The 16,535-nt window shown below is 42.1% G+C and overlaps 1 protein-coding gene across 1 annotated transcript; it reads left to right on the plus strand.

Moving 5' to 3' along the window:
* Positions 1-1,142: 1,142 nt before the first annotated feature.
* Positions 1,143-16,130, plus strand: MYL4 (myosin light chain 4). The gene is made up of 7 exons (XM_069751294.1): positions 1,143-1,342; positions 8,016-8,043; positions 11,566-11,715; positions 14,920-15,093; positions 15,208-15,285; positions 15,557-15,595; positions 15,911-16,130. The coding sequence occupies exons 1-6, from the start codon at positions 1,229-1,231 to the stop codon at positions 15,583-15,585; spliced, it is 573 nt and encodes a 190-aa protein (XP_069607395.1). The 5' UTR covers positions 1,143-1,228; the 3' UTR covers positions 15,586-15,595; positions 15,911-16,130.
* The last annotated feature ends 405 nt before the right edge of the window (positions 16,131-16,535 follow it).

Consider the following 16,535-nt stretch of genomic DNA (forward strand, 5'->3'; position numbering starts at 1 on the left):
GCCAGCGATAGTGGCCTATGTGTAGGCTGGGAGCCTTCCCTCTGTGAACACAGTGCCCCCTGAACTCCCCTGCTACCCTATAATAGTATACCACCTACCCTTATTTTGCTGGCAAACAATAATGGCCAGCTCAGGACTTTTCACTGGACTTTTCCTTATTTGCCTTGCCCAAATAATTAGCGCCTAATGCTCAGGCACGGTCACATCTAATCTGTTGTCATTTGTCACTTAAGTGGTCCCTGCTTTGTCACATTGTCACACTGAGCTGAAGAACATCACCCCCTCCCTTCAGTTAGTGATATTTCAGTCTATGCAGTTTAAGCTCTTAAGCTTAACATGCCCATGCATCTAATGACAATACTGCTTTACATCCCACCTCTAAGAATAGACACGGGCCGGTCCGACTAACCCCCTCCTCGCCGGGCCGCACAGATATGTAATGGTGAACTGATATTATATTTATATAAGCGAGCTCATGGATGCAGCTGTTCGGGCCGTATGACCTTGCGAGCCTGACAATGCCACCCTGGCAGTACCCAGCTGTGCGCCCCTTTATCCCTAGGCTCTATATTCTGATACCTGTAGAACTACACTATCCAGCATGTCCAACCATCCTGTCATGAAGCCAGCAGGCTGGGATGTGTAGTTCGCTAATTGTCCGTTCTCTTGTAGACGCTGACTGAAGGTCTGCCTGTTCTACGAGATTTGGGGTCTTAGTAAAGCTGAGCGACAACCAATGGGGGCCGCCAACTGGCCACAAATTCATGGACACTCCGTAAAATAGGACACTGTCCGTAAAAAAAAATTGAGGCGTCCATGATTTTTATTGAGCCTGAAGAAACTTATACAGATAATTTTGACTGTAATTATCATCATTGGTTTATGCCTCAGTTATAGAAAGTGCAGGACTCTGGGAAAGCTGGGTAATGATGATTGTCCCCACCATTACAGCTACCATAGGGGGTTTTAAGACATGGCAAAGTAAAAAGCAGAGATTGTCTTGAGCACCCAGCCGACTTGGCAGGAGAAGTGTTAATATCACAGGGTATGTCAGGGCTGATAACAATGAATACTTGTGGAGTGGGACATCTCTGTCTGTCACTCTTCCTTTTATAGTAGTGCTGCTCCCTCTCCCTGGATATAAGAGGGGGCTGCGTGACCACCCTGGCTCTGTCATTCCTCCCATCTCATTCACTGCATCCCAAGAAGAAGCCCTTACACACACAGCATGCCCCCCAAGAAGCCAGAGCCCAAGAAGGATGCCCCCAAGCCCGCTGCTGCACCCGCACCGGCTGCACCTGAGCCCCCAAAGGAGGTCCCATTTGATCCACAAAGTATCACAGTAAGTATTCAAAAACATGGGAATTTATTAAGTACTAGATGGTGGCCCGATTCTAACGCATCGGGTATTCTAGAATATGCATGTCCACGTAGTATATTGTCCAGCCACGTAGTATATTGCCCATCGACGTAGTATATTGCCCAACCACGTAGTATATTGCCCAGCCACGTAGTATATTGCCCATCGACGTAGTATATTGCCCAGCCACGTAGTATATTGCCCATCGACGTAGTATATTGCCCAGTGACGTAGTATATTGCCAAGCCACGTAGTATATTGCCCAGTCACGTAGTATATTGCCCAGGCACGTAGTATATTGCCCAGCCACATAGTATATTGCCCAGCCACGTAGTATATTGCCCAGACATGTAGTATATTGGCCAGACACATAGTATATTGGCCAGACACATAGTATATTGCCCAGCCACGTAGTATATTGCCCAGTTACGTAGTATATTGCCCATTTACAAAGTATATTGCCCAGCCACGTAGTATACAGCACAGAGCCAAGTAGTATATTGTCCAGCGAGGTAGTATATTGCCCAGCCACGTAGTATACAGCACAGAGCCACGTAGTATATTGCCCAGCGAGGTAGTATATTGCCCAGCCACGTAGTATACAGCACAGAGCCACGTAGTATATTGTCCAGCGAGGTAGTATATTGCCCAGCCACGTAGTATACAGCACAGAGCCATGTAGTATATTGCACAGCGAGGTAGTATATTGTCCAGCCACGTAGTATACAGCACAGAGCCACGTAGTATATTGTCCAGCGAGGTAGTATATTGGCCAGCCACGTAGTATACAGCACAGAGCCACGTAGTATATTGCCTAGTGACGTAGTATATTGCCCAGCCACGTAGTATACATCACAGAGCCACGTAGTATATTGTCCAGCGAGGTAGTATATTGTCCAGCCACGTAGTATACAGCACAGAGCCATGTAGTATATTGGACTGCTCTATTATGGGTATACCTTGGCGATTGGTGGAGCAGCTTAACATACTTTTTTTGCAAAAAAACGTATTAACTAAATACCCTGTATTTTTTCATTTTTTGACTAGCACTTGATTATTTACTGTGACTTTTTTACAACAGAGTATTTTTTGACCTCTCTGTGCGCTTTTGTGTCTCCATGTAGTATATTGCACAGCGACGTAGTATATTGGCCAGCCACGTAGTATATTGCCCAGCCACGTAGTATATTGCACAGCCACGTAGTATATTGTCCAGCCACGTAGTCTATTGCTCAGCCACGTAGTATACAGCACAGAGCCACGTAGTATATTGCCCAGCCACGTAGTATATTGGCCAGCCACATAGTATATTGCCCAGTCACGTAGTATATTGCACAGCCACGTAGTATATTGTCCAGCCAAGTAGTATATTGCTCAGCCACGTAGTATATTGCCCAGCCACATAGTATATTGCCCAGCCACATAGTATATTGCCCAGCCACATAGTATATTGCCCAGTCACGTAGTATATTGCCCAGCCTTGTAGTATACAGCACAGAGCCACGTAGGATATTGCCCAGTGACGTACTATATTACCGAGCCACGTATGTCACAGGATTAAAAAATAAACATACTCACCTAACGATCCGATGGCCCCGTGTAGTTGAACATACTCACCATTCTTGTCGCTGCTCCTCAGCGTCCCGTCTCTCCGCTTCCTGGGATCCAACGGCGCTCTGCAGTTGGGCGCGCGGCTACCGCCATCTTGCATTCCCAGGATGCTTTGTGAAATTACCCATATGACTTAGTGGTCTCACGAGACCGCAAGATCTAATGGGTAATTTCGCAAAGTATCGCTGGGAAAGGAAGATGGCGGCAGGCGCGAGCGGCTCAGCGGACAACGGAGGGTGAGTATTGCAGGTTTTTTGTTTTTTTATTATTTTTAACATTACTTTCTTTTACTATTGATGCCGCATATGCAGCATCAATAGTAAAAGGTTGGGGACACACAGGGTTAATAGCGGCGGTAACGGAATGCGTTTCCACCGGCATTAACCCTGTGTTAACGGTGACCGGAGGAAAGTATGGAGCGGGCACCGGGGACACTGACTGCGGGGAGTAAGCAGCGGAGCGCCGGGGACACTGACTGTGGGGAGCGGAGCGCCGGCGACACTGACTGCGGGGAGTATAGAGCGGCCATTTTCTTCCGGACTGTGCCCGTCGCTGATTGGTCGTGGCTGTTTTGCGGCGACCAATCAGCGACTTGGATTTCCATGATAGACAGAGGCCACGACCAATGAATATCCGTGACAGAAGGACAGACAGACAGACAGAAGTACCCCTTAGACAATTATGTATATAGATGTCCAATACAATGTGCCAGAGGATGCTTAGAAGGGTATGGCCATCTTCAAGACCTGTCCCAATATGTAGTCAATGTAATAATAATAATATTAGCAAATACCTCCAATTAGAAATGTAGCATAGTTCTTCTGATTCGCAAGGTTGCTTACCCCAAGTTTACGACAACTAACTGTCACTATATGAGTGGCCATAACCATGAATATCTAAACTACTACAATGCCCTGCACATGGGGTAAGCAACATTGCAAATCAGAAGAACTATACAACATATGTCACTTAACCCATGTGCAGGGCATTGCAATAGCTTCGATATCCAAGGTTGCGACAACTAACAACTAAATAACTGTCACTTTATGAATGGCCGTAACCATGAATATCTAAACTCATGCAATGCCCTGCACATGGGGTAAGCGATATAGCTAATCAGAATAACTATTCTATATTTCTTATTGGTAGTATTTGCTAATTTTATTATCACAACTACTACATATTTTGATACAATCTTGGAAATGGGAAATCATTTAATACTTGTCAGCATCAATGCTTGCTGTCAATAAATGGAAGCCATTGAAAACTTTTAGAGATCTGATTCTCAGCATTTTCTACAATTGTATCCAGTGACAATCCTCTGTGAGGCAAATCTCCCTCTATTAGAGAGCACTAGTGGGTTGTCCACCCTTTGGAAGCTCTTTTTCTTCCTTAAATGCATGTATTATTATGCCTTCTATAGTCCCTGTGCTGTGCTGTCTGTTGTTGACTGCAGAATGAGTTATCTGGGTCAATAAGCTCAATTTCAAGGTCCAATAGGAGATTTTCTATTTCATCTGTCTTTGGTAATGTGCAAACAACCATGTTACAGTCTGTGAAATCCGACAAATCATCGGATCAAACTTTGACCAATGTTAGCCTATGGGGCCGTGCACATGTCCGATATTTTCCTCGGACAGAGACTGTTCATGGACAAGATCACCTTATGTCAGAGTTTGATCCGTTTTTCATAATTCACTCATCCATGAAAGTAAATGTGTAAAACGTCCGACTGCACTTAGATGACATCTGAGTGCAGTCTAAATTCCGAGCACTGACACAATGGAGAAGATGGAGAAGTTTTGTTCTCCATCTTCTCCTCAGTGTACTCCGATTCTCTCACGTGAAAGAATCAGCTCACACTATGCTGACACTCTGATCACTCTGACCCCTTTAATTTAGTGGGAAAGAAACAGAAATATTTTTTAATGACAGCTCGCTATGGTTTACTTGTAGTCCTATGTAAAACTACAACTTAATATTACAATATATTAATAAAAGCCTGTTTTCTCGGTGCCGCTGCCATGGGCGTGCAGCCTCTGCCCGCATTCTGCCAACTGCACCAAGATTTTGGAGGCAATACCTCTGCTCTCCTGCAGAATTGTGCAGCTGAAAATCATCACATTTAGCTGCAAAATGAAAAAAGTGCAGGTGCGAACATACTATTGGCGCAACCTGTGCAACAGCATAGGGGCCCGACGAGATATGGGGCCACTACTATTGGATCGCAAAGGGCCCATATACTGTTCTTGCACAGGGGCCCTCATCCGTCTGTGTCCGGACTGCCTTAGATGGTCCGCAGTTCCTGCAGACTACTGAGGGGGCTTCCATAACGCACACCATTAGTCTCTGTCTTGCTTGCGTCACTGGTCACTACTCGTCTTGAGATAATATCGCACACCATGACATATTGGGGGGGCTCCAAAGTCATTAAAGGGGAAACATGTTCATTATGTGGAAAATATCTATTAATATATATCAATTTCCAGATGGATTTAAGGAAAGAAAAGTAATAACACTTTTTTTTTTTTTTTTTTTTTAAAGCAGATCTGTCCCCTTATTTCACAATACAAGCTTGCGACATTTTATGCCGGACGAGGTAGCTGATGATCTTTTTATCAGATTTTTTTTTTTTTTTTTTAGAGCAAATACACTAGCATCATCAGGCCTAAGTGAGCTAGCCATCAATATATGCCATTTGTATTATGAAATGTGATGGGAAATCCTCTTTAGATCGGTCTCCAAATTCCATAATCTAAACTTTATACATTATTAGGCAGATCTCTTAGACCTGATAAGGTTGGTGTACTCCCTTTGAAAATCCATCTCAAAATGGCTGTGTAATGCTTTTTTGACAGTATGAATTCAGTCTCCGTCTACCTAGACTGATTGACACCTCCTCAGTGTCCCTCCTCCCTGTTGCTGCTGAGATCTCACACCACTCAGTACCAGCTGCAGGTGTCCATCGGGCTGGGTCGGGACGGAGACTGAATAGACTTGGACTCATGAGCTCTCTCACTTTTCATCAAGACTCATACATTGCTCATTTTAATATCAGGGATCATATAGACACTCTGTTAATGGATTTTCCTAGCAAGTACACCAGTCTCACCAGGTCCAAATATCTAATTTATGATGTATGCAGTTGGCATTGTAAAATCTGGTAAAATATCCACTATACAGTTGAATGCACCGCATTGGAGTAACTTAAATCCTATGTACGTCTTGTCAGTTATGATACTTTGGTGGCATCAGACTTTACAGTCAGTGGTACCCTAGCACCCTTACAACTGAAAACCACGTTCCTCCCTATTAGGTAACGTTAAATTTGCAACGTATCACACTGAATATAGTATTTGGCGCTTATAAGGGGCTGGCTTAGTAACTCATGCTATTTGTGACCGGACGTGGTGACCCATAGGGCAACACGTTGGTGAAAATCTTATTACATAGAGACATTGGCTAGCGTTAGAGAAACATGATGTCGGGATGACAAGTAATCATCAGGAACACATTACTCTGTCCGCACCTTGTAGAAATAATAGTGCCAAGTATTCACGCCCCGATCCAAACCCTCCGCCAGCTCCACCAGCCAGTGTGTGATAATGATGGAACTGATTAGGAATATTCATGGTTATACAATGCACGAGATAAAGGTGATGACCCACCTACAGCGTGGAGAAGGTGGCCCACTGATGGTACAGTAGCCGCTCACAGGCACCTACAGTTCTACTGACCTCGCCCTGTTTTTACCTCCTTTCTCTTTTCTTCCTATTGTCCGTCAATCTTGTGCATGTTAAGACCCCCATACATATTAGATAAAGTCGTCCGAACACGCCGATATCGGCAGCTAACCATTGGATCTGTATCGGGGCCTCCCAACTTTCCGCTAATGGATGTTGGGAGAGAGAAGGATCGGACAGTCGGACATTTCTTTTTTTCAGGGTAGATAAGGCAGCTGCCAGATGAGCGTGACAGCGGCTTTTTCCTCTCTCCCCATGGAAAACACACGAATGCTTAGCCGAGCACTTGTGTTTGTGAGTGAATCAAGAGATAGCTATCTGCCAAAAGAACGTTCAGCGGACTACTATCTCGCGTGTGTGGCCACTTTAGGGATCATGCAGACGAGCGCATGAATTGGATGTGCGCTGTCCGATTTTTGATCAGGAGGAACACGGACACATTCACCAGGGCTGTTCGGATAAACTTGTTTTCTCAGTCCAACCTTCCGTGATAAAGAAAATCACAGCACGCACTACTTTCTTCCGAGTATCGGATGAGACTCACCCACTCAAGTCTATGGGTGTGTAAAAAAAAAAAAAATCAGATCCCACATGGAACATCCGATTATTACAGATTCATTTCTATCACAAACATTGGAAACTGGATGTGATCATGCACAATTTTTAGCACAGATTGTATTAAAACAGATCACACAGATGTAAAATCGAACAAGCGCATAAAAATAGGATGAAAATTAGAAAAAAAAAATATGAGTTTTCTGATGCATTCGTCTTTAAGAGCCATAACTCCTATCATCTCATCCCAGTGCCTACTAGTAACTGCACGTAAGGAGATGGTATCCCAATACTGATGTAGTATGGAAACCCCCCGATTTTACTTTCCATTCATTCAGTGGAGGGTATAATTTTCCAAATTTTTCCTTTAAAGGCTATGCTTCTGATATATTATACAGACACTCTTTTGTGGATTTTCCATAAGTACACCAGTCTCATTGGGTCTAAGATATCCGCTTTTTAATGTATGCAGTTGTATTTTCATAGTATCTATTGCCTAATTTTTCACTCTGAAGCTGCCCATATACTGGTGTCTCCCCTTATGAAACCCACCGTGGCATGTTGCCCATTGAGAACACATGCACGCGCAGCCGAGCTCAGCATGCATGTGTATGTCCAGGGGGAAAGGGAGAAATAGCTGTTGGGGGTCAGGAGGAAGTGTGTATACTAATCTGTATTATTCAAGATTTGCAGTTATCTGCATATCTTACTGATTATAGCCTAATAATATTTTTATTTGTCCACAGATTGAATACAGCGCGGATCAGATTGAAGGTAATTTTCCGCATCATTTTTTACTTGAAACATAGCAATGATAAGTGAATTAAAGGCACATCTAAAGATCTGTAACTACATTGGACAATCCTGACGATATCGATGGGACTGGTCACCATCTAATGCAAGTGTGAGCTCCATACTCACCCGCAATAAATGATGTAAGGGAAAGAAAAATTGGGCATTTGGGATTTCAGCACCCTGTCCTTTTTATTTTTATTTTTTTTTCAGTAGAGATAAGCTGCTGCCAGGGCTGTCTGACGGTGGCTTTCCCCACTCTTGCCATAGAAAACACATGAACTGGGATCATTGATATTAACACAGCACTGCTGAAAAGCGAGATGTTCACATGTGAAAGGTTAACCTACCATGTGCCCTCTAGTGGTCAGTGTGAAAACTCTTAAATCCAGACTTCATTGTATATGAAAAGTGATAATTAAAATATTATATTTAATGGTTAATTTTTTTTTAACTCCAATTCCATTGCCTTAGCCTAATAAATAAGGAGGTAACTGGCCGACCTTCACCCACCCCACCTCCATACATGTGTGTTCAAGTAATGCATTGAAATAGAGATATCGGACATCAAGATGGTACCGCCTATTTTTTTTTTTTTTACTTTTTGTCTATGATTGGTTTGAAGTTATAGAAAAGGTGGGGGGACATTGAAACGCTGGTAGAGAACAAAGCCTTTGCGCAATGTCAGGGGATTAAACTGGCAGGATTTGGAATGAAGGGAATGCCCAAAGGAATGGACGGAGGAATCGCTCTAGCTTAGATCCAACATATATAATGGGAACCCGATATCCGCCGAGCCTAACGGCTGCAGTAAGTGAGATTGTTCAGCTGCTTCTGATATTCCTCTGTTGAAATACTAGATAATAGTATTACATTTCTTCACCCTGTGTTCCTGTTAAACTATATATAAAAGACAAAAAATAAATAAATAAATAAACAGCAACACAATTATTTTTAAGCTTCATTTTTTTGTCTTGTGGTATTTGCTGACATTCTTTTCAGCAAATTCATAATTTTACACAAAATCAAAACTGTTCTTTATTTTTATGCGATTTGTTTTGCACATTTTTAGCACAAAAAAGTCGCTCATTTTGTTAAAACGCTGTAAAAATCCTCCAAAGTTTCAGGCCTAGATCAAATCACAGAGTAGGGGAGGTAAGACAGGAGTGGAGTACATATGTTTTGTGACACATTTTGGATCTTTTCGTAGAGTTGAAAATGATGAATTAGGAGAACACATTTGGAAAACTCTTAAAAAAGGCACAAATAGGAAAATTAATGTGGTGAAAACAAAAAAAAAGACGGAGAATACTAAAAAGGCAGTAATTTATCAAGCTCAAAGTCAGTTGGGCCAGGGCGGCAAAGAAAAAAAACATTCTCCAATCTCAATCCTCGTGCCCAGTTCATTATTGCATTTCCACCAGTTTTTTATTCTTTTATTGAATATCTCGATTTTCGCTTATGTGCTTTAGTTCGTTTTCTAATTTTTACCAGGGCCGTGGAGACAGTAAACCAAACCTTCGACTCCGACTCCTCAGTTTCCATGACACCGACTCCACAGCCCTGATTTTTATGTCAGTGATGTTTTTAATTGATGGAATGGAACTTTTTTTTTAAAAAGTCTCAAAACTTGGTGCAATTCTAATGCATCCCCCTCCCCTGGAGACATTTTATGTATGACACTTATTTTGGAGCATTTTTTTTTGTGAAACATGCAACTTTTCCCGCTAAAAAGTCATAAATTCAATTTGGGACTTTTACGCAAAGATCATGAAGTACTTGCATCATTTTGATGAATTTGGCGCAAAAATTTCAAAACAGAAACTTAAATAAAATACATCGTCCCCCTTTTGTTTTAAGTATGGTTGACTATCAGGGCACAATTTTTTTCTGCTCATTTAAAACAGGTACCAAATATCTGTTTTCCATTTCTTCAAATGTTAGAGTGATTATATAAGAGCATAAAAATAAACCCCAGTGCCACAGAGTAATTTAGCAATAATATGTGAACCATTTCCCCCTTTGATATTAAATGGGTTTCAAAAGCCAAAGAAAACTAAGTGGGAAATTTGCCAACTACCCTTTCTGTAGGTCCCCATACCCATTAAATGGGTTCTACCAATTATAAAACCTATTTCCTATCAATATTTCTAGGGATCAACGCAAAAGCAAGAGGTTGCAGTAGTCGAGGCGGGAGATGATGAGTGCATGGACTAGGGTTTTTGCAGGTTCTTGGTTGAGGATTGTACAGATCCGGGAAATATTTTTGAGTTGAAGTCAGCAGGAAGTGGAAAGGGCTTGGATATGTGGTTTGAAGGAGAGATCAGTGTCAAGGATTACCCCGAGACAGCGAGCTTGTGGGACTGGGGAGAGTGAGCAGCAATTTACTTTAATGGATAGGTCTGTTGGGGGAGTCGAGTGAGATGGGGGAAAGATGATGAATTCTGTTTTGTCCATATTAAGTTTTAGAAGTCTAGCGGATAAGAAGGATGAAATAGCAGACAGATATTGTGAGATTTTGGTTAGTCGGGAGATGATATCTGGTCCAGAGAGGTAGATCTGTGTGTCATCAGCATAGAGGAAATACTGCAAGCTCTGAGATTCTGTGAGCTGTCCCCGGCCGAAGGTGTAAATGGGGCGAGATGAGGAGGTTTTGTGTGAGTGGGAGACGCTGAATATCCTGTCGGTTAGGTATGACGAGAACCAAGATAGGGCCAAGTCTGTGATGCCAAGAGATGAGAGGGACTGTAGTAATAGGAAATGGTCCACTGTGTCAAAGGTAGATGCCAGGTCCAGGAGGAGGACAGAATAGTGTTGCTTGGTTTTGGCAGTTAGTAGGTCATTGGTGAATTTAGTTAGGGCAGTTTCAGTGTAGTGATGCGGTCGGAATCCAGATTGTAAACGGTCGAGGAGGGAGCAAGAAGAGAGGTGGTAGGACAGTTCAAGATGGACGTGTTGTTCCAGTAGTTTTGAGGCATAGGGGAGAAGTGATATGAGGCGATAGGTAGATAGAGAGGATGAGTCAAGAGAGGGCTTTTTGAGGATGGGTGTGATTGAGGCATGTTTGAAGCATGAGGGGAAAACACCAGTTGTTAGTGATAGGTTGAAGAGATGGGTTAGGGTTGGGGTGATTACTGTGGCGAGGTTTGGGATGAAGTGGGATGGGTTCAGGTCAAGTGCACAGGTGGTGAGATGTGATCTTGTGAGTAGGGCGGAAAATTGATCTTCTGTAATGGTGGAGAAGTTGGTTTTGGAGGAGGAGGACTGAGCAGTTTTGAGGAGGGTCTGGAAGGACTGCAGGCCAAAGCTTTCTCTGATATTATCAATCTTCTGCTTGAAGAATGAGGCAAAGTCTTCAGCTGAGATGAGTGTATGGGCATCTAATGATAACGATGACAATATACCCATTTATCGGTATACAGTAGTACAGTTTTTCTAAAAGCTTATGTTATATATAATACTAATTAAAAAATAATTGAAATCTTTCTTCTAATTTACTCCCAGAATTTAAAGAGGCCTTCCAGCTATTTGACCGAACTCCAGGTGGGGAGATGAAAATCACATATGGTCAGTGTGGAGATGTCTTGAGGGCTTTGGGACAGAATCCCACAAATTCAGAAGTATTGAAGGTCCTAGGAAGACCCAAACCAGAAGGTAAAACCTAAATGAAACTCTAGATGAGTTGTTCTTGCAGATTTTATTTCCCATTATTTTTTTTGCATTAGTACCAGTAGGTTAGTTGATTAGTTGATGATTACATTAACTCCATAGAGACCCATAAGACCTATTAATATGCAGACAGTGCAGTTTCCAATAGTTCTGTCTTACAATGATCATGAATTTAAAAACCTTGTAGCCCTGAAGACATAGGAGTAACTCTGTGGCACAGCTGGGAGATTAACCAATTGCATGTGTTTTAGGTGCTGAGAACCCGGTGGCACCTACAAGCTATTTTGCCTCGGCCAGGGTATTTAGATACAGGGCTAGGGCAGAAAACTGAACCTTTGGCACTGGGTGAAAGAAAGCCTCGAAAATGGTTATCAGCTACGGCTTAAGTGTATGGAAAGCAAAGTCCCTCTCGTTGTAGAAGAAGCAAGAGACAGTCAAAATGAGAGCTGTTATGCTCGGAGAACATAAAAGAGGAAAAGACACATGGGTATTGATGAGTGAACCCATGTACCAGTGCTAAACTCCGAACACAGACTTCTCCTGGAAGTCTGTTTTACAGTTTGGGAGGCCAGAGAGGCGATAAAGAGGGAGAGATTTTCCAGCTCCAAAGTCGCGTTCCCATTGATTTCAATGCAGTTCAAGTTCTGGTTGAAGTGCGGGTACAGTTCTGGTACACGAACCGAACTTTGGAGTAAAGTTTGGTAGGGTCCCCTCATCTCTACAAAGTGGGAGAAATCAAGAGCATAATAGTCATAAGTTTTCCATTTTGTGAACCTGCTGCTGCTGGTCTAAATTAAATGAGGCCCCAATACAGATTTTTTCACCATGCCAGGGATTGTTCTTTGTAGATGAATCTCCACTCATGAGGGGGTCTTTAGTGGGTAATCTCCTGTATGATGTCCTAAAAAATCATACGGCATGGGGATTTTTTTTTGTTTCTGAGCCAATCCCTTTGAAAGGACTGTCATCCTAAATAGTAAGGGTAAACCATTTATGCATTCATATAGTGGACTATAAAAATCATACTTGTGGTACAGATTTTAATGACTTTATTTGATGTAAAAACCATTTTAATTCATATGTAAATGAGAGGGCTTCTGTTCACCATTGGTGTGGCCAAGTGCTTCGTGCATCGTTGCACCAACTCAATAACAATCCTCCACCTCTCCCTTGGTGGTTGTCAGCACTCCAAGGAGCACTGACTGTATTGAATTTTGAGTTCTGCACATATTCACATTGCAGGAACCGAGAGCTCTTACAGTGTCAGCCTTCTGATCCACCTGTCCAATCTGCAGCGGTTGCTCGCTGCACACAGAATGGTAGAGTATCGGGTGGCCAGTGAAGAAAAGAGAGGTGGATTGGAGCACGAACACTGATACTGTGTGGACTCGGCTCCTGCATTGTCAGAACGTGCATTCATCTCCTTCTGTCAGCATTGTCCACCCGCTGATGTGCGGATCTGTGTGCAGCAAGCAACCACTGCATACAGGACAGGGACATCGGAGGGCACCACGCACACTGACACTGTGAGCTCTCGGCTCCTGCAATGTCAGTACATGCAGGGCTGAGTATGCAATACAGGCAGTGCTTATTGGATCACTAAGGGAGAGGGGCGGAGGATGTTAATTAAGAGGGAAGAACGGTTCAATTAGAACGTGGCCACGCTAAGGGTGCATCTAAACCTCCACATTTTTATATGTAATAAAACTGTTTTTGCATAAAACAAATGTATTTAAAACCTGAACCACAAGTATAATTTTTTTATAGGGACTAATTCACATATGTGAATGTATAAATGGATAAATTTGAATACTGGTGGTAATAAACCCCCTTTAAGAAAAGATGTGAAAACTTATCATTCATTCTCCTTTATATGAATACCAGGTGTCACCCATAAACAAAAATTATACCTGTTGCTCTGGTGTGGAGTGTGGTAAAGAACTTTTATAACTAGAGTCAAAAAGTTGGTTCTGAATTATATGGAAGACCTACTCTATTACACTGATGTGAAAAAGTAAGGCCACTTTCACACTGTGTGTTGTCTGACCTTCATTGATAACATCAGGGCTTATGTCAGAACCCCCCCCCCGCAAAATGGTATTCGGGGGTATGTGGCCTTAGACTATAGTGATGACGACAGTCAACATGTGATCATTTTCGGGTGTGTACTCCTACTGTAGGTGGACACTCAGACTTAGTAGTCTACCACGTCTGAGTGTCCACCTCCAATAGGTGCATATGCAAGAAAATAATGCACAATAGAGCATACGTTGACTTTGTGGGCACCATTATAGTCAATGGCCATGACGGGGCATACGCCAAATAATGATTTTCGGAGGGTTTGGACATAAGCCCCAATGGGACCAACAAACGTTAGACAAAGCGCAGTATGAAAGTACCCGTTGTCTGTTGCCATCACAACATAATGGCCAAAGTAAGTAAATGATGACATAGCTGTATTATGCAGTATAGAATCAAGAAAGAGAATGGCAAATCTCCAGACATAGGACAGCCAGCCAGAATAAGACAATCCCACTTATAAATAGTATTGCTTTGGTAAACTGATATGCAAGTCCCAAGATTTTCTGGCTCTATACCACATACCTTCCATTTGGTACATACACAGAGACCCTCACACCTGGCATCATGTCTTGTTCTATTTATGCGTGAGGCGTTAAACCTCCTCAAGCCCTGAGCTATGAAAAAAGGGTGGATGAGAACATAAAGGCTACAGGCAGCTCAGAAGGATTGTAACTATTCCACCCAGTCTATTTGTGGGAGATCTAGATCATTTAATTCCTAGTAATGAAATGACAAACAAGGTCAGCTCATGGCCATGCCATTAGCAGTCCAGATGCCTACATTGAAATTCACATACCTAGAGCTGACCCATGGGAGGGCCATTGACATTTCACTGAGCAGTGGTGTATGTTTTGTTATTCATTATATGCAATTAATGCAAGAGTATGCTGTATTTTAGAAGCTGGTTGTCTCAAAGACTTCAGATCTGGTGGCTTAAAACCCAATACTCTGCCAAATGTTTGGATCTATATTCATTACATACATGAAAGCACAATTTTAATGTATCATTGATAACATCTTGATGGGGTCACTTAGTGACCCCATGGCAGTACCCTACTCACTTGTTTGCTAAAAATTAATAATAAAAGATTATTTTCCTTGTTTCAGAACTAAACACCAAACTCATTGACTTTGATACCTTCCTTCCGATGCTTCAACACATCTCCAAAAATAAGGACCAAGGTTCCTTTGAGGACTTTGTAGAAGGACTGCGTGTTTTTGACAAAGAGAGCAACGGAACTGTGATGGGAGCTGAATTGCGCCACGTTTTGGCCACTTTAGGTGAATAGCACTGCTGCATAGTGATATATTGGTGTTGACCACTATGTAAGATGAATAGGAACCAAGAAATAAGTGTTGAGCATGTCACTTATAGCACGTCTCTATCACATACAGGTGAGAAGCTGCAAGAAAATGAAGTAGAACAGTTGCTTGCAGGGCAAGAAGATGCCAATGGATGCATTAACTATGAAGGTATTAAAGGGCATGTCAGCTTTATGCAATCTTTTTAAGCTAGCATTTTCCATGATTGACGTGCAGGTCATAAAGTGTCCTGTTGCTAGCATTCCTAGCCGATAGCTGCTAAGCTGAAGGAACCTGGCTGTAGGCGTTCAAATTCCCTGCAGTGTTGTCACAGGGGAGGAAAAAGTATTACACAGTGACTATTAAATCAATCAGGCCAGTAGACTAGTTATGAAACTTATTTGTGCATATCCTCCCATTCATATCTTTCTTTTTTTTTCAGCTTTTGTCAAGCACATCATGGCTGGTTGAAGATAATCTGGTGTGTGTTTATCCTTCCTGAGTCTTATAAAGTGATTATAATTTTTGTACATGTGATTATGTTTGTAAAAAATGGTCCAAAGACATAAATACTTCAATCCATATGTGGCACAAGTTAATATTATACGCATGAATTTTCTTTAAGACAAATGTTTTCTAATACAGATACATTTTGAGTACTGAGGTTTCATTCGGTTGTCCTCAGTCAACAACTTTTCCCTTTCTAATGCCATCCCACCTCCTTTACCCGCAAGTGTTTGTATATAAAGGATGAATGACTACATTTCAATTGTTAAATTACAATTTATGTTTTTAGATCTCTGTGAGCTCTCCCCCCCCCCCCAAGCCACTTTATTGGACTTGCTTATGAAGAACTTAACAACTCAACATGGTCCAAAAGCCATCTTTGAAATATGAATGTCCTGGACTTCTCCTTCAGACTCTTGACCCCTACTGAAATACCACGTGCGATTGTAAATTTTGAAGGATTTTTTCCTCTGGTGATTTCCACCAAATAAATTTCACAAAAAAAATTATGGAAGTTGTGTCCTGTATGATTGTTTGTACATTTTATTATTACATCAAGGTTTCAAGAAACCGTTGAGCCAACCAAATTTGTTTCATGGATTCCTCGTGGAAAAGTCTGGAGATTCTCCAGAATTCTTCAGAATGGTAAGACTCATATTTAATAGGCTATCTCATTCAGTAGATGGTCTGGTGGTGAATGTTCAAATGCGCCACCAACATTTTTAGCTGATATATTTTTTAGGGTGAAGCCTTACATCTCCAAAATTAACTTTTTGTAATGAAGATAATCCCTTTTAGTGTATACAGAAGTCATAAAGGGGTGTCCCTTGCTCAGGACTACTCTATGAGCCAAACTGCTTGTTTGAAACTGGGATGAAACGATCCCATTTATGAATTAATATGAGTCTTGAACC

This window comes from Ranitomeya imitator, chromosome 2 (assembly GCF_032444005.1).
Source record: "Ranitomeya imitator isolate aRanImi1 chromosome 2, aRanImi1.pri, whole genome shotgun sequence".
Classification (NCBI taxonomy): Eukaryota; Metazoa; Chordata; class Amphibia; order Anura; family Dendrobatidae; genus Ranitomeya; species Ranitomeya imitator.